Source organism: Bufo bufo, chromosome 3 (genome assembly GCF_905171765.1).
Source record: "Bufo bufo chromosome 3, aBufBuf1.1, whole genome shotgun sequence".
Classification (NCBI taxonomy): domain Eukaryota; kingdom Metazoa; phylum Chordata; class Amphibia; order Anura; family Bufonidae; genus Bufo; species Bufo bufo.
In genome coordinates this window covers 135,831,343-135,858,008 of record NC_053391.1, presented here as the reverse complement: position 1 = coordinate 135,858,008, position 26,666 = coordinate 135,831,343, and the positions used below count along the sequence as shown (strand labels likewise).

General features: G+C 44.1%; 1 protein-coding gene and 1 long non-coding RNA gene across 2 annotated transcripts; one reads left to right on the top strand and one right to left on the bottom strand.

The window, feature by feature from the left end:
* The first annotated feature begins 774 nt into the window (after positions 1-774).
* Positions 775-21,815, top strand: LOC120994807. Its single transcript, XR_005777472.1, has 3 exons — positions 775-787; positions 18,593-18,597; positions 21,383-21,815. It is a non-coding gene; the product is annotated as an uncharacterized LOC120994807 (long non-coding RNA).
* A 2,619-nt stretch (positions 21,816-24,434) lies between these two features.
* On the bottom strand, positions 24,435-25,681 carry CLDN3 (claudin 3). Its single transcript, XM_040423628.1, has one exon. The coding sequence runs from the start codon at positions 25,226-25,228 to the stop codon at positions 24,584-24,586; it is 645 nt and encodes a 214-aa protein (XP_040279562.1). The 5' UTR covers positions 25,229-25,681; the 3' UTR covers positions 24,435-24,583.
* Positions 25,682-26,666: the final 985 nt, after the last annotated feature.

Sequence of the window (26,666 nt, the reverse complement as noted above, 5' to 3'; positions counted from 1 at the left end):
GATCTAGACCTACAAGGCATTGCTCCTATTTTATCAGTGAATTTCCTGCTGACAGACTGCCTTTAAACAGGAGCTAAAAAAGGTTATCCACTTTTATAAAACCGATGGCTTATACTCAGGATGAGTCATTGATATTTGATTGTGGTGGTGGTCCGACTCTGAACACCCCATGAGAGCGCTGTGGCTTCTTGTTTTCATTGCTCCACCTGTGTTCTGTACGTTTAGTAGTGGCTGTGATCAGTGGCGTACATAGAGAAGTGAGGGCCCCATAATAAGAATCAAACCAGGCCGCCCCCCCCCCCCACAGGACAGAAGGGTTTCTGCCTAAACCCCTTTCAATGACGCTTGGGCCATTTTTTCCACTGCCTCATTTGGTAAAAGTTGTTCCTTTAGAGGATAGAGTCCTGACCAAGTTTTCACCCCCAGTAGAAGAGGAGATGATCCCAACTGGGCCCCCTCTTGCCTTGGGCCCCATAGCGGTCACATGGTGTGCCGTTATGGTAGTTACACCCTTGGCTGTGCTACATTCAAGTGACAAACAGCAGATCGGTGGGGCTGCAAGAGTCAGACCCTCCTCAATCTAATATTGTCAGCCGATTCTAAGGATAGGCCGGACATTTTAAAATAACTGGGGAACACCTTTATATTTGGTCAATTAGTTTTTTCTGCACAAATTATGGGAACGTTGCATGGCTGCTGCTGCTGTCTCACTTCATGTCTGGAGTCAAAGCCTATGCAATTTCCTAATCTATAAGTGTAAGTTCATCTAAGGCGAACCTATAGAAAAGTACAGCATTAGACAAAGCAGGTGTTGCCTGAGTATATTATCCAAGAATACAGATTAAATTTATTAGAGTGAATATAGCTATTTAGGATTGTGATAACCTGTACGATAAGTTACACTGTGTATTTCAAAGCAATTCAGATATGGATATTATGTCTACAGAAGGTCTAGCTGCCATGCAAGCAAATCTGAGTTTGTAACGATATCTGTAAAGCCATAGAAAGCATATAGACAATAGCTCTGCTGAACCCTTATCTGGTATAATAAACAGTGCACCCGCCTTTTCTACTATAGGACAAAGACTCACACAGTTATCACTATTGCCCTGATAAAGCCGTCACTGGCTGCGAACCAGCTGCGCTAACAACCTATGGCTGGCCACAGGCATACGATTTTTCTTCGAATTGTCTGAGAATCTCACGTCTTTAGAGACTGGCAGACCAGGTAGGCGGTGCTATAGGCTTATCGCTGCTCCTAACATAGGAAGGACACACCACTTTGGCTAGCCCGTATAGACATGTTTATTCCTTTATTATTCCTGCTAGAAGTTATGAATGAATTACTAGCAGTTTGCAGTGAGTTTTACCAGTTGGGGGTTTGTCTCTGCATAGTCCTACACTGACAACACTGATTGGGTAGTATCAGATCGTGCAGGGACACCCCCTTCCCCCAACTGGTAACACCCATCTAGACCTTCATCGCCAACTGCTAGTAGTAATTCATTTTTAACTTCTAGCAAGACTAATATAGGAATGACCCATGATAGAGTCATAAGCATGCATTTTCCAGAATTGTTATAACATGAGGAATTCAAGTAGTTACTAAATGGAAATAGAATAGAAGAGGTGACAGGTTCTCTTTAAAGCAGTGCTCCATATGTGGCTTTTAAGGGGAATCTTGGACTCCACGATCTTGGACTATTAGGGTACTTTCACATTAGCGGCAGGGGAGTCCGGCAGGCTGTTCCGGCGGGTGAACAGCCTGTCGGATCCGTCCTGCCAGTAGTTCATGTGTGCCCCCGGACTGCCGCTCCGTCACTATTGACTATAATGGGGCAGTGGCGGATCCAGAGCCTGGTCTCGGGAGGGGCACTTCCAGATTATTTTCTGTCCGCCGCCACAAAACAATGGTGCTTATAGAACAGACTACACAGTGTAGAAGTATACTGTATATTGTGTGGCACAGTGTATGCTATATGTGTATTACATAAACATACAGTACAGACCAAAAGTTTGGACACACCTTCTCATTCAAAGAGTTTTCTTTATTTTCATGACTATGAAGGCATCAAAACTATGAATTAACACATGTGGAATTATATACATAACAAACAAGTGTGAAACAACTGAAAATATGTCATATTCTAGGTTCTTCAAAGTATCCACCTTTTGCTTTGATTACTGCTTTGCACACTCTTGGCATTCTCTTGATGAGCTTCAAGAGGTAGTCCCCTGAAATGGTCTTCCAACAGTCTTGAAGGAGTTCCCAGAGATGCTTAGCACTTGTTGGCCCTTTTGCCTTCACTCTGCGGTCCAGCTCACCCCAAACCATCTCGATTGGGTTCAGGTCCGGTGACTGTGGAGGCCAGGTCATCTAGCGCAGCACCCCATCACTCTCCTTCATGGTCAGCCCTTACTTTCAAAGTTTTCCCAATTTTTCGGCTGACTGACTGACCTTCATTTCTTAAAGTAATGATGGCCACTCGTTTTTCTTTACTTAGCTGCTTTTTTCTTGCCATAATACAAATTCTAACAGTCTATTCAGTAGGACTATCAGCTGTGTATCCACCTGACTTCTCCTCAACGCAACTGATGGTCCCACTTATTAAACCTGACAGGGCACACCTGTGAAGTGAAAACCATTTCAGGGGACTACCTCTTGAAGCTCATCAAGAGAATGCCAAGAGTGTGCAAAGCAGTAATCAAAGCAAAAGGTGGCTACTTTGAAGAACCTAGAATATGACATATTTTCAGTTGTTTCACACTTGTTTGTTATGTATATAATTCCACATGTGTTAATTCATAGTTTTGATGTCTTCAGTGTGAATCTACAATTTTTATAGTCATGAAAATAAAGAAAACTCTTTGAATGAGAAGGTGTGTCCAAACTTTTGGTCTGTACTGTATTTCACATGAAAACTTACAATTACTTGGCTTGGTCCTTGGGGATCTCGGACACCACTTCAACACTTTGGCTGGGGGGCTCGGTGGAGCTGATGTTGTGTTTTATTCTAATGAGAAAGATTTCATAATAAGGATTTGGAGAAGGAGCAGAGGGATAGCAGAGCAGAGAGAGGCTGGTGCTACTACTAGGGGGCTCATACCATAGGGGAGTAATAAAGCCCACCATAATGCCCCCCCCAGTAGAACTAATTCTTCTTATAATGTGACAGTGCAAAAAATACACCCTTGTAATGCCCCCAGTTGAGCTAATGTCCCCATAGTGCCCCCATAATGTGCCAGTAAAAAATACCCCTACATAGTGCCCCCAGTAAATGCACCAATAGTGCTCCCCTCCCCCCTTCCTCCTAGTTCCCCCCATAATGGACCAGTATACAATGCCCCATAGATAGTGCCCCAGTAGATGCCCTCAGTGTCCCCTATAATTTGCAAGTATAAAATACCCCTTCTTAGTGCCCCCCGTAGATAACCCATAGTACTCCTCTCCCCCTTCCCCATAGTACCCACCATAATGTGTCCCAGTATAAAATGCTACTGTACAGAGCCTCCCATATACAATACCCCTTCTTTGTGGCCTCAATAGATGCCCCTATAGTGCCCACCAATAATGTGCCAATAAGAAGTGCCCCCATAGTGCCACCCAATAATGTGCCAGTAAAAAGTGCCCCCAATAATGTGCCAGTAATAAGTGCCCCCAATACTGTGCCAGTAATAAGTGCCCCCATAGATGCCCCCCAATAATGTGCCCCCATAGATGCCCCCAAATCATGTGCCAATAAGAGGTGCCCCCATAGATGACCCCAATATTGTGCCAGTAACAAGAGCCCCCCCATCATGTGCCAGTAACAAGAGCCCCCAATAATGTGCCAGTAATAAGTGCACCTAATACTGTGCCAGTAACAAGGGCACCCAATACTGTGCCAGTAATAAGTGCACCCAATACTGTGCCAGTAATAGGTGCCCCCATAGATGCCCCCAATAATGTGCCAGTAATAAGTGCCCCCAATAATGTGCCAGTAATAAGTGCCCCCAATAATGTGTCAGTAATAAGTGCCCCCAATACTGTGGCAGTAATAAGTGCACCCAATACTGTGCCAGTAATAAGTGCACCCAATACTGTGCCAGTAATAAGTGCCCCCATAGATGCCCCCCAATAATGTGCCCCCATAGATGCCCCCAATCATGTGTCAGTAAGAGGTGCCCCCATAGATGACCCCAATATTGTGCCAGTAACAAGAGCCCCCCATCATGTGCCAGTAACAAGAGCCCCCAATAATGTGCCAGTTAATAAGTGCCCCCAATAATGTGCCAATAATAAGTGCACCCAATACTGTGCCAGTAATAAGTGCACCCAATACTGTGCCAGTAATAAGTGCACCCAATACTGTGCCAGTAATAGGTGCCCCCATAGATGCCCCCCAATAATGTGCCAGTAAAATTGCCCCGTTGGCCCCCCCCCCCCCCGGATCCTCCAGTGTAATGGGGGCGGGGGAGTTCTGGCAGCAGCATGGCAGCGCACGGCGAGAGGCAGCCGGACTAAAAGTACGACATGCAGTACTTTTAGTCCGGCTGCCTCTCACCGTGCGCTGCCGTGCTGCCGCCGGAACTCCGCCCCCATTACAGTCAATAGGGACGGAGCGGCAGTCCGGGGGCACACGTGAACTAGCGGCAGGATGGATCCGACAGGCTGTTCACCCGCCGGATCAGCCTGCCGGACTCCCCTGCCGCTAGTGTGAAACTAGCCTAATTTGTTGCACTACATTAATAATACTATAGATAAGGAGTCCAGATCACTATTCTTTATTTTCCTACTGTGCCCCCTTCCCCCGCTGTCAGCGCTCAGAGCTGCACTGAAATACATTGTCAGGACTGCTAGGCATGCACACATAAGTCCACTCCATTATGTTAGAACAGCACAGCAGTCCTGACAGTATATTTCAGTGCAGCTATGAGGGCTGACAGCAGAGGAATGGGGCAGTAGGAAAATGAAAAACAGCTGTTTTACTGCAGATTCCCTTTAAAAAAATATTTTTTTTCTGTTAGGTGATGAAAAAGAGAACACCTCCCCCCCCCCCTCCCCATGCTTCCTCTGGTACATGACTATTCAGTGCCATTGTCTTGTGCCACCTGAGCATGTTTCATAAAGGTGACCATACATATTCAAAGCTGTCAGCCAACAGCCATCTCTCCTGACTCCCGCCCGGCTTCCCCATACACATACACATTCAGCTTGACCAAACAGGTGTGTAATCTATGGGGAGAGCGGTGAAAGCTGCTGCCAGACACTGCAACGATCAGGTGAAATTAATATCATCTGACATCATCTAATGGGGGAGAATCGGGAGCTTCCCACACACATTAGTGTTGGCTGAACCTGCTGTTCTCGGCAGGTTTGGCAGACAAAAGGCTAATGTGTATGACCGGCTAAGGCTACTTTCACACTTGCGTTTTTTCTGATCCGGCAGGGATCAGCAAAAACGCTTCCGTTTTTGATAATTCAACCGTCTGCATCTGTTATGAACGGATCCGGTTGTATTATCTTTAAAATAGCAATGACGGATCCGACATTAAAACCATTGTAAGTCAATGGGTGCTGAATCTGTTTTCTATTGTGTCTGAGAAAACGGATCCAGCACCATTGAATTGCATTGTGTGTCATGCCGGATCCGTCTTGCTCCGCATCCCATGCCGGACAAAAAACCGCAGCTTGTAGCTTTAAAAAACTGTGTAGGCGCGCTATACATTTTAACAGATCTTGGCCAACTCCTTTAAATAATATACTCCTCTCCTCCACCATATCACAAACCAGTGGGTGTGAACCCACTGTGCCACGTGTCCTACATCCTCTAAGGGCATTGTCTAAGTGAACCACTCGATTCTTCACAGTACCCCTGATGGTGGGGATATACTTTCCCAAGGGGAACACCAGGTCACTACCTCTTGAGAAGGACAGGCACACGAGGCAGGTGGTCCAGGGGGTACCAGGGAAAGGTATTAGAAGTACAGGTGTAGTAAAAGGCAGGGATAAGAGGGGTGGCTGAATCCAATAACACAAATACGAGTCAGAAACACAGGAACACAAGCAGATATCAGGAGCCTTAGGGCTCTTTCACACTTGCGTTATTGTCTTCCGGCATAGAGTTCCGTCGTCGGGGCTCTATGCCGGAAGAATCCTGATCAGGATTATCCTAATGCATTCTGAATGGAGAGAAATCCGTTCAGGATGCATCAGGATGTCTTCAGTTCCGGAACGGAACGTTTTTTGGCCGGAGAAAATACCGCAGCATGCTGCGCTTTTTGCTCCGGCCAAAAATCCGGAACACTTGCCGCAAGGCCGGATCCGGAATTAATGCCCATTGGAAGGCATTGATCCGGATCCGGCCTTAAGCTAAACGTAGTTTCGGCGCATTGCCGGAGCCGACATTTAGCTTTTTCAGAGTGGTTACCATGGCTGCCGGGACGCTAAAGTCCTGACAGCCATGGTAAAGTGTAGCGGGGAGCGGGGGAGCAGCATACTTACCGTCCGTGCAGCTCCCCGGGCGCTCCAGAGTGACGTCAGGGCGCCCCAAGCGCATGGATCACGTGATCGCATGGATCACGTCATCCATGCGCATGGGGCGCTCTGACGTCACTCTGGAGCGCCCCGGGAGCCGCACGGACTGTAAGTATACCGCTCCCTTGCTCCCCGCTCCTACTATGGCAACCAGGACTTTAATAGCGTCCTGGGTGCCATAGTAACACTGAAAGCATTTGGAAGACGGTTCCGTCTTCAAATGCTTTCAGTACACTTGCGTTTTTCCGGATCCGGCGGGCACCTCCGGCAACGGAAGTGCATGCCGGATCCCAACAACGCAAGTGTGAAAGAGGCCTTAGCAGAGCACAAGGACCTTGACACTGAGGCATCTGGGAAGGGGGCTGATCCACTTATAAATGCGCAGGAGGGCTAGGATTGGTCAGCGAAGTCACATGACCTAACCCATAAAGCCCAGGAAGTGCTTCAGAAAACAAACAGCAAGCATGATGTGGCCAGGGCTGAGAGGAAACTGTGGAGCGGATCCCAGAACCACAGCACCCACACAGACAGAGCCCAGGACTGCAGCGGTGAATGGGAAGCACTGGCCACAGATCACTGCTGAGTGCGGCGCCCAAGACCGCGGTGGTAAGCAGGGGAACAGTGGCGCACAGCAGTCGCTGTTACACACCACTAGAACTTGAGAGCTTTCTGAATGCTGTTTTTATTTTGAACTCAATAGTAAAACAGTGTGCAGTAAGCTCCCCCTAGTGGTGTCTGCTGGCAGTCAGAATTGTAGCATTTAGCTCTGTGTCTACGCAGGGGATTTGGTGTTCTGTATCAGAGAACCAGAGCTACGTTTTAAATTATGGTGGTAATCTGTGAATACTCTTTGGATTTATACTACCAAAGTACATTGACCCTCTGACGGGCTATTGTCTTAGCTGTGATACTAGTTATTAAAGATACAAGATTTCTCTTATTTGTATGGACAAACAAGTCATTAGTTGTTCAAGCAGCAGCCAAAGGTTAGGTGCCACTGTGTTACTCAGTTACAGATTGACTAAAGGCAGGGGCCAGATCCCCTCCTACATGTCACCTTTGTTCTGCAATAAATAGTGCTCATAAAACTCATTGCTCTACAAAGGTTTTTTCCAATATTCGACGACCACTCCCTCCATCTTTAAACCTACAACAGTTTCGACAAACAACATTACGAAGTTTCCGATCCTCACACGCTGGCTATATAAATAGAAGGGAAAAACCAAGGTTCAAGGTTGTCTCGCATACTGTGATAGGGTGGACGTGTGAACAAAGATATAAATAATGTATACCATGTATGACACAACGCAGGACATTTCGCTCATTCCAGGGCACACTTTTGGCATAAGCCAGCCCCACATTACGCCTCTATGTTTTTTCTTTTTTTGCATTGAATAGTCATGTACCAGGGGAAGCGTGGGGGGGGGGGGGGGGAGGTGTTCTCTTTTTTATCACCTAACAGAAAAAAAAATTTTTTTTAAAGGGAATCTGTCACCATGGAAATACCTCCGGAAATGTTATCAAAAGGCAGGGGATCATTATTGATCCACTGTATTTTGAAGAGGCCGCACCTGGCCAGCCATTTAGGCGGCATCTCTCTTCTGCAGGCGCGCTGATATGCGCCTGCAGGGAGATTAGGCTGGGGAGGGGGCACCCATGGTTGGTCTACATGCTGGCCGCATTTAAGTTTGTATAAATATATATATATGCATATAGATAATTGGGGCATATCTATATACATATATATAGCAAATTACAACACATAAAATCTGGGGCAGATAGCCCATATATATAACCTGGGGAACCTGGTATTTCCCTCTACAGGGGGCATGCTATATAAGTATATACATATATATGTATTGTGGGGATTCGCTCTGGTAGACAGGGTATGCGGACACAGTACAGAGGCAAATTACCAGTTCTTAAATCAAACTTCCATGTTTATTCACACATGATGCAAAAACAAAGCGTCACTTTGCAGTCTTGGTGTTAGTTCACACAAAATGAAAAGTCCACATAACAAAAATCACCTTGTTGGCTGTTCTACCTCCAGCAGTCTTTTAGGGGGCCTGTTTCCCCTAAACACGGGTCTCAGCCCTCCAGCAAGGCACAAGCCTCAGATCCCAGCACACACACCTTGCTGCTGAGCCCAGCTGTCTTTTAAGGACAGCTAGGTGTTGTCAAAACCCGGAGCGGCACTTAAAATTCAGTCCGGTGTTTGACCCTACCTGGCTGCAAATCAGTCCAGCAGCACACACTGGGAGGAAAATACCTGTTTTCCCAGACCAAACCTCTCACTGTGTCACAGTATATATATATATATATATATATATATATATACACTCACCTAAAGAATTATTAGGAACACCTGTTCTATTTCTCATTAATGCAATTATCTAGTCAACCAATCACATGGCAGTTTCTTCAATGCATTTAGAGGGGTGGTCCTGGTCAAGACAATCTCCTGAACTCCAAACTGAATGTCAGAATGGGAAAGAAAGGTGATTTAAGCAATTTTGAGCGTGGCATGGTTGTTGGTGCCAGACGGGCCGGTCTGAGTATTTCACAATCTGCTCAGTTACTGGGATTTTCACGCACAACCATTTCTAGGGTTTACAAAGAATGGTGTGAAAAGGGAAAAACATCCATTATGCGGCAGTCCTGTGGGCAAAAATGCCTTGTGGATGCTAGAGGTCAGAGGAGAATGGGCCGACTGATTCAAGCTGATAGAAGAGCAACGTTGACTGAAATAACCACTAGTTACAACCGAGGTATGCAGCAAAGCATTTGTGAAGCCACAACACGCACAACCTTGAGGCGGATGGGCTACAACAGCAGAAGACTCCACCGGGTACCACTCATCTCCACTACAAATAGGAAAAAGAGGCTACAATTTGCACAAGCTCACCAAAATTGGACTGTTGAAGACTGGAAAAATGTTGCCTGGTCTGATGAGTCTCGATTTCTGTTGAGAAATTCAAATGGTAGAGTCCGAATTTGGCGTAAACAGAATGAGAACATGTATCCATCCTCTGATGGCTACTTCCAGCAGGATAATGCACCATGTCACAAAGCTCGAATCATTCCAAATTGGTTTCTTGAACATGACAATGAGTTCACTGTACTAAAATGGCCCCCACAGTCACCAGATCTCAACCCAATAGAGCATCTTTGGGATGTGGTGGAACGGGAGCTTCGTGCCCTGGATGTGCATCCCTAAAAATCTCCATCAACTGCAAGATGCTATCCTATCAATATGGGCCAACATTTCTAAAGAATGCTATCAGCACCTTGTTGAATCAATGCCACGTAGAATTAAGGCAGTTCTGAAGGCAAAAGGGGGTCCGACACCGAATTAGTATGGTGTTCCTAATAATTCTTTAGGAGAGTGTATATATACACAGTATAATAACTGGGGCATACATACATCTATATCTATATATACCCAGATATACCTATGGCATCCATGGCCAGAACCTGGGGTATACAGATCTATCCCCACATATATACTGGACCCATACTGGCCACACAGTGCCAATATATATATGCATATATTAGAAATATATAAATATATATATATTCAAATCTCACCCTTCCCTCTACTGGGGTCATTTATTATCCAGAAATACGCCTATGTTGGACTTATAAGCTCCGCAATCTGCAACTTTTTGCCGCTCACACCAGGTCTAAAAAAGTGGGTGGGCAAGGGGACAGGCAGGCCTGTCTCATTCATCATTTTCTACACCTGTTTTAGGCGTAGAAAATGGTCTAAATGTAAGACAGCTAGGAAGCCGTCCTACATTTAGACTGGTGCTGGATGCCCCAGAGTTATGTAGAGGCCAGCGCCAGATATAGGGGTTATTAAGACCGTTTTCTAAAATGCCTTTCTTAATAAATGAGCCCCATATGTCTTCTAAAGTAAACTATACCTACTTTTTGTTCACATTTTGACATAATAAAGTTGCAAAACGGCCAATATTACACAGTGCCAGTGTTCACCATTTCACTCCTGTGCAATGTACGTCAGCTCAGACATGGCATTAGCTGGCTATGTTTTGATGTACCAGTGTCATACACTTTGTGCATGAGGCCTACATCTCCACCAATTTCAGCCAGTTCCACGACGAGAAAACAAAATAACGTCTGTGACAATTTTTATAAATGACCCCTAATTTGGGATCTTTTCCATTACGTAAGAAATAATCTATAATACCAAAACGTTACTTGACCTGGAGGAACGCACACTAAATTATACATTAACCACTAACTTATTAGTAATGTGATAGCCTTCCTCTCTCAGTTGTAGGATGTTGGTTATATGTATCACAAAACTTTCCACTAGAAAGCAAGGTTAGAAGTTAGTCCTTAGGAAACGGTAAGACTATTTGAGTGTTGTAGTAGAAGGTTGTACAGGTATAATGCACAAATGTTTGCTCCTGTACAATAAAAGTATATGGGAACAGTCTCCGCATCCAGTGTCTTGGACTATATGGTGATTACGCTCTGGGTTTCCTGTTCCAGTAACAGGTTTCCTCCTTTGCAGGAGGTATCATTGTTTTCTTGTACGTGGCTCAAGTTCAGTTTGTCCATAAACAAACATAACTCATGTCTCCATTATATGCAAACGAAAACACTGCCTCCTACGGTTGCTATTAATGTGGCATTTAGTTGAGATGAAAATGCCCCTTCATTGTAGTATATACAATCTCAAATGGATTTTCTGCGACTGTCGCGTCGCAGTCGCAGCATGTCGCATGTTGCAGTGCGACACCATAGACTGCCATTATAAAAAGTGTCGCACGACATTGGTGCAACAAAATGTCGCGCGACAAATGTCGTCGTGTAGACCTAGCCTTAATTGTTACAACTTTGCATAAAACAATAGTACAACCGATCTCAAGAAACTCTGTAATATGTTTTATCAGTGAGAAACGTCTATTTCTTCTATTATTAGCTGTTTACTAGAAATCCCCCTGCAAACTACTTTTTACATTGAACAATGCATTTTTCCATATAGGACGGAATCTCTCTGTAAGAGTATCATATTACACATGTCAATGCAAATCTATGGAGAGGGACTGCACAGCTACATTGGAAACTTAAAGAGGAGGACCTTTCATGGTTTTTACTTATTCTAGATAAATACTTTTACTTGTGTGGTACCCCCCCGCTGATGTTGCCACCATTCCTGTTTTTTTTTTAAATATCGCTCCTGCGCCCCGCTGTGCCCCCCTATAGTTGAGTGAGGTTTTTTTTCTCCCTGGCTGTGATGCTCTTCTGCAATTTCTCGTTTGATGCAATATGCATGGGAAAGACTGGTATGTATCACTGATAGTAAGTGGTTTTTCATCTGCTTGACTTTGCAGATCTTACTCACATAATTGATGAAAAAATGCTTAAACAGGCCAAAGGATTCATATTTGTGATTTCTTGAGTAAGGCTAGTTTCACATCTGCGGCAGAGCCACCGGAAGGCTGTTCTAGTAGAGAACAGCCTACTGGAGATCTCCAGATATGGCATTGCCAGATACTGCCGCGTTCCTGCCGGACACCATTAACTATAATGGGATCCGGCAGAAATCCAGCCACTACACTACCCGGCAAATATTCCAAGAATCAGCCAAATAAAAACCGCTACAAACAGCGTTTTCTGTCTGCCGGAACTGCCGGCTAGAACACCCGGTCAGAGATGTGGAAGTAGACTAAAGAAAAATGAAATCTCTACTATTATATGGTGTTTGCAGATGCTCTTAAATGGAAATTACAATGGATGTCTGCATCCTGTATTTCCTGTTATGGTGGTCATGCACAGTAGATGAATGTTGGCCAAACCTGTTGATTCTGGCAGGACTGGTTGACCATCTAATGCAGGCATCCTCAAACTGCGGCCCTTCAGCTGTTGCAAAACTACAACTCCCAGCATGCCCGAACAGCCTACAGGTATAAGCCTACAGCAGGGCATTGTGGGAGTCGGGGCGGACACAGACAGCAGAGGCCCCCTGTGGAAAGAATGTGCCTGGGCCCCCTTCCCCAAGCCAAATTCGCAATGTAACCTATTCCGTCCTAACATTACTTAGAGAAATGCAAAACATGCAGGGTACGGCTACTTTTACACCTGCGACACTATGCTCCGGCCACCTGATCCGGATGAAAATGCAAGGAATTGGCCGGACACAAACCGCAGCATGCGGTCCCACTGATTCTCTGCATTTTTGCCAGGTTGTGGCCGGATCTCTGCCTTACCCCATTATAGTCAATGGGGCCGGCGGGCATTCTGTCTGCATCCAGCAGTGACGGATCCAGTGAATTCCAGCAGGCTGTTCTCTACTGGAACACACTGCCAGAATCACTAATGCAGATGTGAAAGTAGCCTAATACAGGTCCACATACCTCTTCTATCCAGTGACGTCTCCTTTGATGTAGATGTTCTCTGTCCTCATCTTCTCCTTTCAGACCAGACCGCCTTGATGATTTTTCAGCCATATTTTCTCTCTGCAGAGTTTGAAAGACAGACAACTTAGTTTCCTTCTTTTCCATCATCCTCCCACCTTCTGAACACCCCATCCTGCCACCCCCAATACTGTGCCCACTGTGCTCCCTATACAGGTTACACATAGATAGTTCCCCTTCAATAATTATTGGCACACAGTGTCCTAAAAAATAACTGTGCCCAGGAAACCTTGTCCCTGACACTAATAGTGTAAACATAATGTTCCCCAAAAATAATTGTGCTAAGCTGATATCGTGCCAGGGTGCCCCCACAGTATTACTGCTCCCCAAAGTCCCACCAATAGAAATAATTATCTACCAGACAACACATAGTAATAATAGTGCCCCTAAAGTAATAATTTCCCCACTGTGTCCCAGAAGTAATTATACTCCCATAGTGCTCATACTAGTATTCAAGTTCCTCATAGTCCCTCAACTGTAATAAAGCCCACCATAATGCCCCCGGTAGTAAAAATTCTCTTTATAATGTGTTACAGTAAAAATAAAAGTACCCTGTTGTGTGGCAGTATAAAAAATACCTCCTCTTAGTGCCCCCTGTAGAGCCAATGTCCTCATAGTACCCTCATAATGTGTGCCAATGCCCCTTACTGTGTGCCCAAAAAACCTTTTAGTGCCCCCAGTTGAGACAAGGTCCCCATAATTTGCGCCAGTATAAAATACTCCTATATCGTGCGGCTCCCCTTATCCCCATTGTGCCTGACAATGTGCCAGAATAAAATGCCCCCATAATGTGTGCCAGTATAATTCCCCTATATAATGACCCCAATAGTGCTCCTCTCCTCCCTTCTCCATAGTGCCCCCCATGTGTGCCAGTATATAAGATAGGGTCCCCAGTAAATGCCCCCATAGTGCTCCCCCTTCTCCATAGTGCCATGTGTGCTAGTATATAAGATAGGGCCCTCAAAGTGCTCCTCCCTCTCCATAGTGCCCCCCATGTGTTCCAGTATATAATATAGGGCCCCATATTGCTCCCCCCTCCATAGTGCCCCCCATGTGTTCCAGTATATAATATAGGGCCCCCATATTGCTCCCCCCCTCCATAGTGCCCCCCATGTGTGCCAGTATACAAGATAGAGCCCCCCATAGTGCTCCTCCCCTCCATAGTGCCCCCCATGTCTGCCAGTATATAAAACAGTTATTTTGCATATTACAGTATATAAAATAGGCAGGCCCCTCCATATGTCACTTGCTCAGATAGGCCCCCATATCTGTTGCTCAGGACCCACCTATCAGATGCCCATTCACGCCCCCATATAAGTTGCTCAGACCCCACCATATGCCAGTTGCCCAGGACCCCCCCATATCAGTTACTCAGGAGGAACCCCCCCAATGTCAGTTGTTTATTTATTCAGCCCCCCCATATGTCAGTTGCTCAGCCCCCCCAATATCAGTTATTTATTTATTCAGCCCCCCCATATGTCAGTTGCTCAGGCCCCCCCAATATCATTTATTTATTTATTCAGCCCCCCATATGTCAGTTGTTCAGCCCCCCATATGTCAGTTGCTCAGCCCCCCCATGTGCTCATTCAGGCCCCCCCCCCTTGCTCAGTCAGGAGTCGGACCCCCAGAGTCAGGCACCCCCATATGCTTATTTCAGGCCCCCCATGATGTGACAGACCCCAGGGCCCCATGATATCAGACCTCAAATCAGACTAAAATAAATAATTAAAACTTACCTCTCCTGCTCTCCCTGTCCTGTCTCCAACAGCCCGCGCTGCACACGTGACCTGACTGAGTATAGCGTCAGGTCATAGTGCGCACTGTACGCAGTCAGGCTGGAGGAGACCAGCGCCGGAGGGGTAAGTAAGCGCCGATCTCTTGCATACTAGAGAGCGCTTCTGGATGCTAGTGAGCGCTTCCAGAAGCGCTCACTAGTATGAATGGGCCCCCTCACACGCCGGGCCCCTGTGCAGCTGAACCGGCTGCACCGGCGATATGTCTGCCCCTGGTGGGAGTTGTAGTTTTACAACAGCTGGAGAGCCGCAGTTTGAGGATGCCTGATCTAATGTATATGGTAGTGACCCAACTCTCAGATGTCAAGGAAAAGAATGTTCAGGCATCCTGGAATTCGATATGCCCAATTATTTGTTCTCAAGGTAGATAAGCCACTGCCAGAGGTGTCTGGCAGCAGCTCTTACTTTTGATTAATGATATACTTCAGCCTATGATTGAACAGCATCACAGCCATCTTTTGCTGTGTTGGGACATCAACAGGAAATAGAGTCTAGCAGAGACCTGGACACCATTGGAAAGGAAGCAGCAGGGGACTAGCAAGGTGCATATAAACATGTTTATTTTTTTGCCCATTTGATAGCATTGGGAAATCTTTTTGGCGTATTAGAATACCTCTTTAAAGACACAGAGTAATGTCCAACCAAAATTACACCGGGTAATTATTGTCAATATCACAGCTATCCCTACACATTAGATAAATGTTGGCCAAACTCACCAAGTTCTCGTGTAGACAGATGATAGATACCACTATGTGGGCAGCATGGTGGGTCAGTGGTAGCACTGGTGACTTGCAGTACTGGTGTCCTATGTTTAAATCTGACCAAGGGCAACATCTGCATGAAATATGTATGTTCTCCCTGTGTTTGTGTAGATTTTCTCTTAGCCTCCAAAGACATACTGATAGGAAATTTAGATGAGTAATGTCAATGTCTGTAATGTGTATCACAATTATAATTTATAAACTTTTTCTGAGGTCTGACGAGTTATCTATTTACATTTTCACCCAGGTAATGATATCCTGTAGCTAAATGCCATATCCTGTGACTTCTGCTCAGCACGTACCACCGGCAGCAATCTTTGCAGTACTTCAGGCGTACATGTATTTACAGTAGTGCTTTTGCACACAAAGGTTGACTATGTGACACCACCTGATTCCCATAAAAACATTTACGGTACTTTATATTTGACATTCTCAAAGGGCTTATTCAGTTTCAGCAGAACATGGTCCAGGAGTCTGGTTAAATTGCTGGAATGTTTAACTTGTATATGTACAGTAATTGCCCCATCCCAGATACCGCTATTGTTCTCACACGTAATGGTTTATTGTATTTAAACATTAGCTTGAAAAACGTTGACTATCTTCTTGTTACAGTGGTGGCCTGTGTCCTCTGCTACTCTCGACCACTCCAGTGCTCTGGTCCCCAGTGGCTTCCTGGTGGTCCTGTCTGCTGGAGCAGCTATGTCCCTTCATGCAGGCTGCTGCCTACTTACTGTCTATGACTCCTCTGTGCACTCCTTCCAGTACTTTAAAGGCCAGCGTCCATGCATTCTAATCTCCACCAGCCTATGGATGGCTACTTTGGGTTACTTAAGGTACCTTCCCCACCTGAGAAGGTGTCTGAGTAATAGGTTGTGGTCCATTAGTGTTCTTCTTAGATATGCTGCTCTACATTTTATCCCTTTTCTCAGATTTGACTCTTCGCTACCTTATCTGACCTTTGCCTGATCTCTGTTCTCACCATGAGCTTCCTGCCCTGACATCAGATTGCACATACTCTGTCTACCTTGACCTCAGCCTGTCCCTGACTACAGATACGCAAGATCCCTTGGTGTTCCGCAGAGATTACCCCAAGAGGAAGTGGCATACTGATTCCCCTGCAGCAAAGTCCAAATCCCTGTGTAGGACTTAAAGGGTTAATACCAGGGGGATCACTTGGATAACGCCCTTAGGAGTAGCCCCAAGCCAAACCTATTCAAGTGGCATAGTGGATCCACATCCATTTCGTAACACTCATTAAACTTTATAACTGGTTTTGCTACATCTAGAAGCAGCAGTTGCAGCTGAACATTTGCTATAATTTGATATCAATCTTTCATATCACTGTTGAGAAAACTAATCTAATACAACAAAAGTATGCCTTAGGAAGGGGTCAGTATAACCGGAAATGCTTATTAAATTTGCTACTGGTTGAATACATTGGGGAAGATCTTATAAAGGGTCTTTGAACTTTTAGAAAATATGTGATATGTCATAGAGACATGTCAAAGTTTTAGATCGGTGGGGGTCTGAGTGCTGAGGAGAGAGAAGTCCTCAGATATTGTGTTCTCTCTCCTCACTGCAGGAGATGGAACAGAGATGGGCCCATAAACATTCTTCTGAGTCTGGCTTGCTTCCTCTCCTGCAGGGAAGAGAGAGCATGCAATATTCCAGAGTTTCTCTCTCCTCATTCTAGAGATCGGTGGGAGTCTCAGGACTCAGACCACCACTGATCAAAACTTTTGATATGTCTATGACATGTTAAAAGTTTTCTGGAAACTCAGTGACCCTTTAAGATACAATTACAACTGTTTTCTTAAAGGGGTTGTCCCACAAAAAACTATTTTACATCTGATTTGGATACTTTTTTAATTACATGGAATAAAAAATTTGGCATAACTGTTATTGAATAAAATGTATAAATACAAGAAACAGAACTGGATCGCACATCCTCAATACTATGCTTTTATCTAACTTCTCAGCATAATAAACATGGCTTCTCAGCATAATTTATCGTATACCTACCCCTATGCTGCATGCTAGACATGAGGCATTAGTATACAATTTGATCAAAAAGCATAGGCCAACTCACCGCGACAAGGTTGCCTCTTTGAATTGGACCCTATTCTAGATTTGGCGCAGCACTGCACGGCGACCGCCGACGCCGCAGCACCACCCCAGCAGGTAGCGGGACCCAGCAGTCAAACAGCACCCTCGCTGTATGACAAAGCCACTCCGGCACTGGGCCCCACCAACCCACCAGGACGGCACCAAAGCAACAATGGCTGCCGCGCAGTACTGCACCATGTGAACAGGTGTGGAACTCACCCTATCACATACTCTCAGGAACTGCAACTGAGAGGTAGGAATATGGTAGGAATATGGTGGCTTTGTCATACAGCGGGGGCGCTGTTTGACTGCTGGGCCCCGCTGCCTGCTGGGGTGGTGCTGCGGCGTCGGCGGTCACCGTGCAGTGCTGTGCCAAATCTAGAATAGGGTCCCATTCAAAGAGGCAACCTTGTCGCGGTGAGTTGGCCTATGCTTTTTGATCAAATTGTATACTAATGCCTCATGTCTAGCATGCAGCATAGGGGTAGGTATACGATAAATTACGCTGAGAAGCGATGTTTATTATTTATGCTGAGAAGAATTTAGATAAAAGCATAGTATTGAGGATGTGCGATCCAGTTATGTTTCTTGTATTTATACATGTTATTGAATAAAATCTATCTGTATAGCGCCACTAGCTGTTTATTTCTTTTTTTATTTCTTTGTCCTGCTCACTGAGATAGCCGCACATGCTCAGTTTCATTCTTCTACTGCCTCCCGAGTTGTGATAGGGAGACTACATAAAAATATTTTACATTTTTTAAACCAGCACCTGGATATGAATACTTTTGTAATTACGAGGAATAATTTTTTTTGCATAGACGCAGTTTTTTAAAATAAAATCTATATGTATAGCACCACCTGCTGTTTGTTTCTTTCCTTATTTCCCTGTCCACCTCAGTAACATTACTGGACACATATGCTTGGTTCCATCCTTTAACTGCCACTAGCCGTATCTGCAGTTAGAAGCTGTGACAGTTACAGGGAGAGAGGAGCTGTAGAAAGCACATACCCCTGAGCTGTGGTAGGGAGAGAGATGCAGAAAGGACGTGCTCCCTAAGCTGTGACAGGAAGAGAAGTCTTGCAGAAAGGACATGCCCCTGAAGTGTGACAGGAAGAGAGCTGCTGTGGAAAGGACATGCCCCTGCGGTGTGACAGGAAGAGAGCTGCTGGAGAAAGGACCTGCCCCTGCAGTGTGACAGGAAGAGAGCTGCTGCAGGAAGGACATTCCCCCCTGAGGTGTGACAGGAAGAGATCTGCTACAGGAAGGACATGCCCCTGAGCTGTGAGAGCTGCTGCAGGAAGGACATGCCCCCTGAGCTGTGCTAGGGATTTTTATATTATTCATGGGATAAAACTGTGTCTGTAATAGCCTATGTTTAACAGAAGGGGTTTAAAATCAAATAGGCTGTGGTAATCCAAGTGCACCAGATACAGGTAATTTATCAGCATGGACCTGTTGCATTTAGTATCATTAGGTTTGGCTGGCAGCATGATATTTACAATCTTAAAGGGGTGTTCCAGCCTTATGGATATTTTTTAACTAGCCCAAGGAGCATGTTGTACATAATGAAAAAATCATAGTCACCTACTCCCCGCCTCTCTGTTTCATGATCTTTCAGACCCCAGCCTGTAAACCAGTCATTGGCTACAACAGTACGTTACCCCATCCAGAAGTTTACCAGCCGGGGACCAGAAGATTGCAGAATGGAGCCAGCGCTGTGGAATGGCGGTTAGTGTGATTTTTTTTTTGTTACTCCTGGGCAGGGGCGGATTGGCCATAGACCTTACAGAGAAATTTCCTGGTAGACCGATGCCCAGGGGGCCACCTGGGCCCTCCTCACAGCCTGCCAGTGGAAGTTTTTGTGGGTGTATTTTGCGCTGCTGGCAGTATTTTGTGATGGACCCTGGTATTTGGCTCTGCTGTGGTTGTATAATGTGCCATAATATGGTATTGCTGGCCCTGCCTTCCATCAATTTGGACCCGACTACAACTATAATTTTTCCAGGGCCACTTTAAATTCCCAGTCCGCCCTTGCTCCTGGAGCTAGTTAAAAATGCCCATAATGCTGGAACGCCGTACAAACACAAGTCACCATTTGGCCCTACCTTAACCTGGTAATTCCTGATTAATGTGGGGGATTCAGTCAGCACAACCCTGTATGCAGGTGCACATCGCTATGGCGAAATACACATACAAACGCAAAAACACAAATGCAATAGCACTCTGCAGCCAGCACTCTGCCCTGCCTCTATGCTGGATGTTGAATGAGGCATTGGTGTACATTTTGGCCAAAGCCGTAATAAGCTGGTTGCAGAGTGCTATTGCATTTGTGTTTTTGAATTCCTGATTAATGCTTTCTCCACTTTCTAAGTTTCATATCAAGTTTCCAAAATATATTGAAGGATATTTACCTGCAGGAAGTACCAGGATGCCAACTGTGTCCGCTCTTGAGTAAAGGTGTGCAATTTGTCTATTCTATTTATGCACTTACCCTATAGTCAAATACAGATACATGATATTGTAAAATCTAATTAAATCTGTGAGATTGTGTCTCCGTATCTTTGTCAGTGTCCTTTGTCCTCCCTCGAGTTCAATGAGGAAAGTGAAACAAAAAAGGTCTGTCTGTAACACAAAGCCAAACATACTCTACAGGAGCAAATTTTATTGAAAAGTTAACTTAAAACAAACAGTAATATATACATAAAGATGGTTAATACGGCAATATAATAGGTAACAATCCGAGGGTACGGCCACATATGCATGTTTTTTATGCAGTTTTTGAAGTCAGAATCAGGAGTGGATCATAAAAGGATATAAGTATAAAAGGTCAGACACTACTTCTCCTATTTTTTGAATCCACTTCTGGTTTCGGCTTTAAAATCTGCGTAACTGAACATGTGGCCGTAACCTAATCACACACAAACAAAGTCCTCATATTCCAGTTTTTCCTGGTATTAGGTAAAATTTCGTCAGCTCCTCGATCAATAAATACAGTGCGGAGGTGTGATGTGTGACAGTGCTGGAGTTGAGCAATAGTCTGCTTGATAGTTTACTTAATGTCATGTTTATATACCCTTTCAGTGCCAGATATATTAGGTTGTATTCACACAGGGTAGTTTTAGGACTCTTTCACACACAAAAGGGCTGAGGTGTTCTTTACTTTTACTAGTGAAAGAACACCATAGAAAATGCTTGCAAACAGCACGAAAAACTACAGTATATGAGCAAGAAATACCAATAAAACCTAAGTGTTAATTCACCCTAAGGCTAGTTTTACAAATAGGGAAATAGGGTTTACTTTTTTTTTTGTGGGGGGGGGGTTACTCTTTTTTTGGGGTGTTTTTTTTTGCTCCATTTTTAGCCAAATGATGCCATCCCCAGATGTTACTTAAAAGTCCATGAGAAATATTAAACACAGCACACACAAACATTTTTCTAGTGCCATTTATTATCACCCCTGTGGTTTTTGGGTCATTTTATTTATTTATTTTAGTATGTTTTTGGTCTGGTGATTTATCCCTCATTGTCTGGCATTTTTGTCCCATAGACTTACATTGAAATTTTGCCCTGCTGAGAAATGCATGTACAATGTGTGTTGCCATTTTTAATAGTGTTTTTCGGGCTAATGTATTTTCCCCATACAGTTCTACAGAAGAAGTGACATTACAGGGCAGTACATTCTTTGCTATAAAAAAACACAAGGCAATCAAAAAGTCTCTAAAAATGCCAATTGGTAAAAAAAAAAAAATGAGAAGTGAGACACCACTTTTAGAAATTTTTCTTTTAGCTAAAAGCCGAAGTGGATCCTAAATTAATTTCAGAAACATTGCAGATGAAGAGAATGACAAGTAAGCCTTGAAATGCTCGGTACACAAGGAAAATCTGCTTTATTCAGGTTTACCTTGAGGCGCAGACTATCTTTTTTTTGCAGCCATATATATGAAGTGCTAGTTTATGAGGCTTTTATAAGATTCCTCCTATTATACATCAACACTGAAATATAAAAACACAACTGTCAAATACAATGTTTTAATATTCATGGGGGAGGAAAGACTCCTGTGTTGTAATGTTCCAGCTACTACCTTACTAACTGTAGATATGTACTGTTGCACAAGTGCTAGTGTAGGGGTACGGCCACGTGGTCAGGTTTCCTGATGCGGTTTTGGAAGCCAAAACTAGAAGCGATCTTAAAAAAGATCTGAAGAGAAGTCCGCCCTTTATATTTTCTCTCCTTTTATGATCCACTACTGATTTTGACTTCCAAAACTGAATCAGGAAACCTGACCGTGTGGCTGTACCCTAAAGCTTATGATTTATTGGAAATATCTGAATCAAATATCTCTAGAAGGTTTTTGTGTCCTGAGCTGATAATACATAAGTAAATATTCAGTTAATAAGACCTGTACACCTATCAGTCTGCCCCTATCAAAAGTACACAGGGAAAAAGCAAATATGAAATCCCTAAAGTAAATTCTTCATTCAAATTATATTCATGGACTTCACCCATAGATAGCTGCCCGAAGGCTTATTTGGCCGACAGTTAAAAGGGTTGATCAGCACTAAAATATTGATGATCTATCCTCATATTGATGATCTATCCTGCTTCTGCTTCAAAATTACCTGTGCGTCGTGGCGGTGTGCTGTGACTCAGACCTCCAACAATCTGATATTGATGACCTATCCTGAGGATAGGGCCTCAATATTTTAGCACTGCACAACTTCTTTAAACCTCGGCTGAGTATGCATGTGTTCTGAATGGGGAGCGGGAAGTAAGCGACTGCCAGATCCTTCTGGTGCCAGCTTATTTCCTCTGAGAACATGTTGAAATCCAACAGCCGAATCTTTCAGGACGCTTCCAAACTGCCGAAATTAACCTAATGTGTATGGCTATCCATATGAGTAACTGGAAATTCCTAGTGTACGGTATGTCCATAACAGCGGATTCGTGACTAAAGTAAATTAATGTAACTTAATATGACAACGTGATGACCCTGACTTTCCAAAGTAGCCAGCAACTTGTATGTGTGCAGGTCATTCTGGCAGTGAATTGCTAAACTAAGCAAAGGACTGTGAATGTGTCACCAGCTCCTCTAGTAAAGGAGAATGCTTTAAATGTTATTTATTAACAAGGATCTCATTTATTACCAGATTTATCCCAAGATAATTGAGAAAGCTGTAGGAAAAACATGGGCAAAGCTTTGAAAAACTTCCTAGATGTAAAAAAACAAACAGTAACTAGAAGGGAATTGAAAGCAAGATGGAAAGGGTCAAATTCCAGCAGAGCATTAATGTTTTAGAGAGACCAAGAAGGAGGGAGGAGAAGGGAGTGGACAAAGGACAATAGGAACCAGAGGCCAAGAAGTATTCACCGATAGTATCAGTAAAGTCTATAATTTAATCTTTAATTACAGATGCTTGAAATAGTACATCGGACCTATAATACTTCTAAAGAAGGCTGCAAAGTTATACGTAGCCCTACAACATGCATTTGCCATAAGCATCTATTTGTAACCATGTCTACATGTACGCTTTGGCAAATTGTAGCTGTCTAACAGTAGTGGATGTCAGCATGCAGAAATTCTTGGTTTATTACCAACATAACTATTTACAAGATATAAAAATGATAGAATTGATAAGTCTGTGCAGTTGGATAAATAAGATGCATTTTAAGGTATAAATCTCAAGCTGTTTAATAGAAATAATATCTGCATATATAACAAATAAAAAATCTATATACATTGTTCTCACTGATTATAAGGCCTCTTGCACACGAACGTTGTGTGTCCGTGGCCGTATTGAGGCCCGCATACGGCGGGTCCGCAATACACGGGCACTGGCCCGTGTGCACTCCACATCACAGATGCGGACCACTTGAATGGGTCCGCAATCACGGAGATGCGGAACGGAAGCACGGATCGGAACCCCACGGAGACACTACGGAGTGCTTCTGTGGTGTTTCCATCCGTGCCTCCGCACCGCAAAAAAATAGAACTTGTTCTGTTTTTTTGTGGTGCGGACGGATCACGGACCCATTCAAGTTGAATAGGTCTCGATCCGTCCTGGCCACCGCACAGACGTTGCCCGTTAGTTGAGGAACGCAAACTGCGGTCCCCAATGCACGGAACGGATGCACAACGTTTGTGTGCAAGAGACCTAAGACAAATACTTTCCCTGTCTACAGTTGAAGTACACCTGTACTTTAACAAAAAAAACTTCTGATATGTCATATGGACATATCAAATGTTTTGATCAGTGAAGGTCAGAGTGCAGAGACCCCCACTGATCGCTAGGATGAGGAGAGAAAAGCTTCCTCTACCTGCTGCAGGAGATGGACTTGAGATGGGTTCATAGACTTTCTATTGAGCCTATCCTGCAGCAAGGAGTGACAGCGCTCAATGTGAGCCTTTTTTTCCCCTCGCTCTAGCGATCGGTGGAGGTCTCAGCACTCAGTCCCCCACGATCAAAACCTTTGATATGTCGCTGTAACATATCAAATGTTTTTTTCAAGTACAGCAACACTTTAACTGTACAAAGTTGTTACTTATGGTATCTGCAGGTGAGTTTCCCAGCTGACCCTGCAGCTGTAGCCTATTGACTATCAGTGGGACAAAATGCATTAAGTAAGCATCTTACTATGGAAAAGAGTTACATAAGTTAGGCCACCTCATCTATGCCAGGAGAGACTGCTCCTCCCAGCCCAAGAGTAATCTACCAATGCCACAATGACAATGAAGAACAACCATTCATGGACCTTGCATATTCATGTACATGCACACACACACAATGCTGTCTATAATATATATGTTATGTAAAACACTACATCTTACAGAAGCTTTGCACATGTTGGACTTAGTAGTCAGTGATCTTTAGCTTCATCTTCTTTGCATGTCAGAAGCCACTCTGCTCACTTGATACATGAAAGTTTTATAATCTGTTGAAGAGTAGTTTTCAGTTTAGACGTAGTCTTTCCGATCATATCCAGGATTCGTGGACCTTGCAGCTGAATAAGCCACCCTTGACGCAGGGTATTTCTCCTGTTTTGGTGGGCAAGTGCAGCATAGCATGGCACCTCCAAGCATTAGAAGAGCTGAAGCTGCCCACCCAATGTACATTGATGCCCCCAACTCCCTCTTTTGAGCATCCACAACTAGAGGGTTATAGAAATCACGAATAATTGTATTTGCTGACCAGGAGACAGGGATTAGTGTCATGAGTCCTGAAAGAATAAAGATAACCCCAGATACAATCATGATCTTGGCCTTTGCTGACTCATCTTGAATACAGTTGGTGCATTTCGCGCCAATGATGGAGATGAGGACTCCAAGTACAGCTATGACGATGGAGATAACCATCAAGGCTCGAGCAGCTTGAAGATCTTGAGGAAGTGCAAGCAGAGAATCATAGACTTTACACTGCATTTGCCCAGTGCTTTGTACTACACAATTCATCCACAGTCCTTCCCAGATAATCTGGGCCACCACAATGTTGTTGCCGATGAAGGCAGTCACCTTCCACATAGGAAGAGCACAGGAGACAACAGTACCAAGCCAGCCGATAATGGACAGGGCCACACCTAGGATCTCAAGTCCCATAGACATGATGCCAATTGAGAAGTGTCAATTTAGCGACAAAATAATTATTTTGAGTGTAAGCGCAACTGAGATGCTACACTCCTTTGGAAATGGTTCCCTCTTACTTTTTTTCCCCTTTTGTAGAAGATGAGCACTCACCACTGAAGAGTGTTCTGTAGTTAGGGAATAATTTGCTCTTGTTGAATGAGTTCCTCTGTTTACTTCTTTCCAGTTCAGAGCCTTTTAGCTGTTGCTCGTACAATTTTTCAGTCTTGTTCAGGGATACGCCTTGGTATTGTTCAGTACCTCCTGGTGCTCTCTCGTGATCTGTCCCTGGCTGAATGTTCTCTCTGGACTATTGCCCAGGTTAGCCCAACCAGAATATCCTTGAGATAACAGATGGTAAATTTTCTAGTTGTGTCTTCAGACTCGCTCACTGAGACCAGCTAGTGTGTAACGGATCCTTGCACCTGTCCTTTATAGCTGCATCAGGTGCAAGTGATGTCACAGCACTCAAAGGGAGGAGGGACTCTTAAAGGAACAGTGGTACATTTCAGAAGGTACATAAAGGCTACAGAAATATCTCCAAAAGTAAAACATTAAACTGATGAAGAACTGTCCTAAAAAAGAAGCACTTTACATTTCACCCACAGAACCACACACTAATTTCACTTTTAACTGCGCATATCAGATTTGTATTACATTTCTGTTGCACATTAGTTAGTATAGGTATATGTACATGTTCACACATGTACCTATATCCCTCATCAGGGGAATGTAAAGAGGACCTGTCATTTTGCTGATTATTTTTTAAATGGTTTCCTAACCTAAGTTTTTTTTTCCTTGCACTTAAAGTGCTTTACACGGTATTTGTATGCTTAAACTTTCACGTGACATCAGAGTACAGATGAATGCTGTCATTGTTCTAAGCATCTTTTAAGTGACTATTAAAGATTTAAAGGGATTGTCCAGGAATTTGAGAAAGTTGGCTAAAGGCAGGAAATCATATAAAATAAAAGACACGATTTGGCCTCATGCGCCTGCAAAAAAAAAGGATGCGGCATCCTTTTTTTTGGGAGGATTCGTTTTTTTCCACAGATCCCTTGTAATAAATGCCTATCCTTGTCCGCAAATGTGAAAAAAGTAGGACATGCACTATTTTTTTTTGCTGAAGGGAAACACGGACAACGGATGCGGAACACAAACGGATGAACTATCAGCATTTTATTTTTTTGCTGACCCATTAAAATGAATGGGTCCCCATCCTATGCGCAAAAAAACCGGAACAGAGGCCAAGAAAAACAACTGTCGTGTGCATGAGGCCTTAGGCTACTTTTACACTGGCGTTTTGGCTTTCCGTTTGTGAGATCCGTTTCAGGGCTCTCACAAGCGGTCCAAAACGGATCAGTTTTGCCCTAATGCATTCTGAATGGAAAAGGATCCGCTCAGAATGCATCAGTTTGCC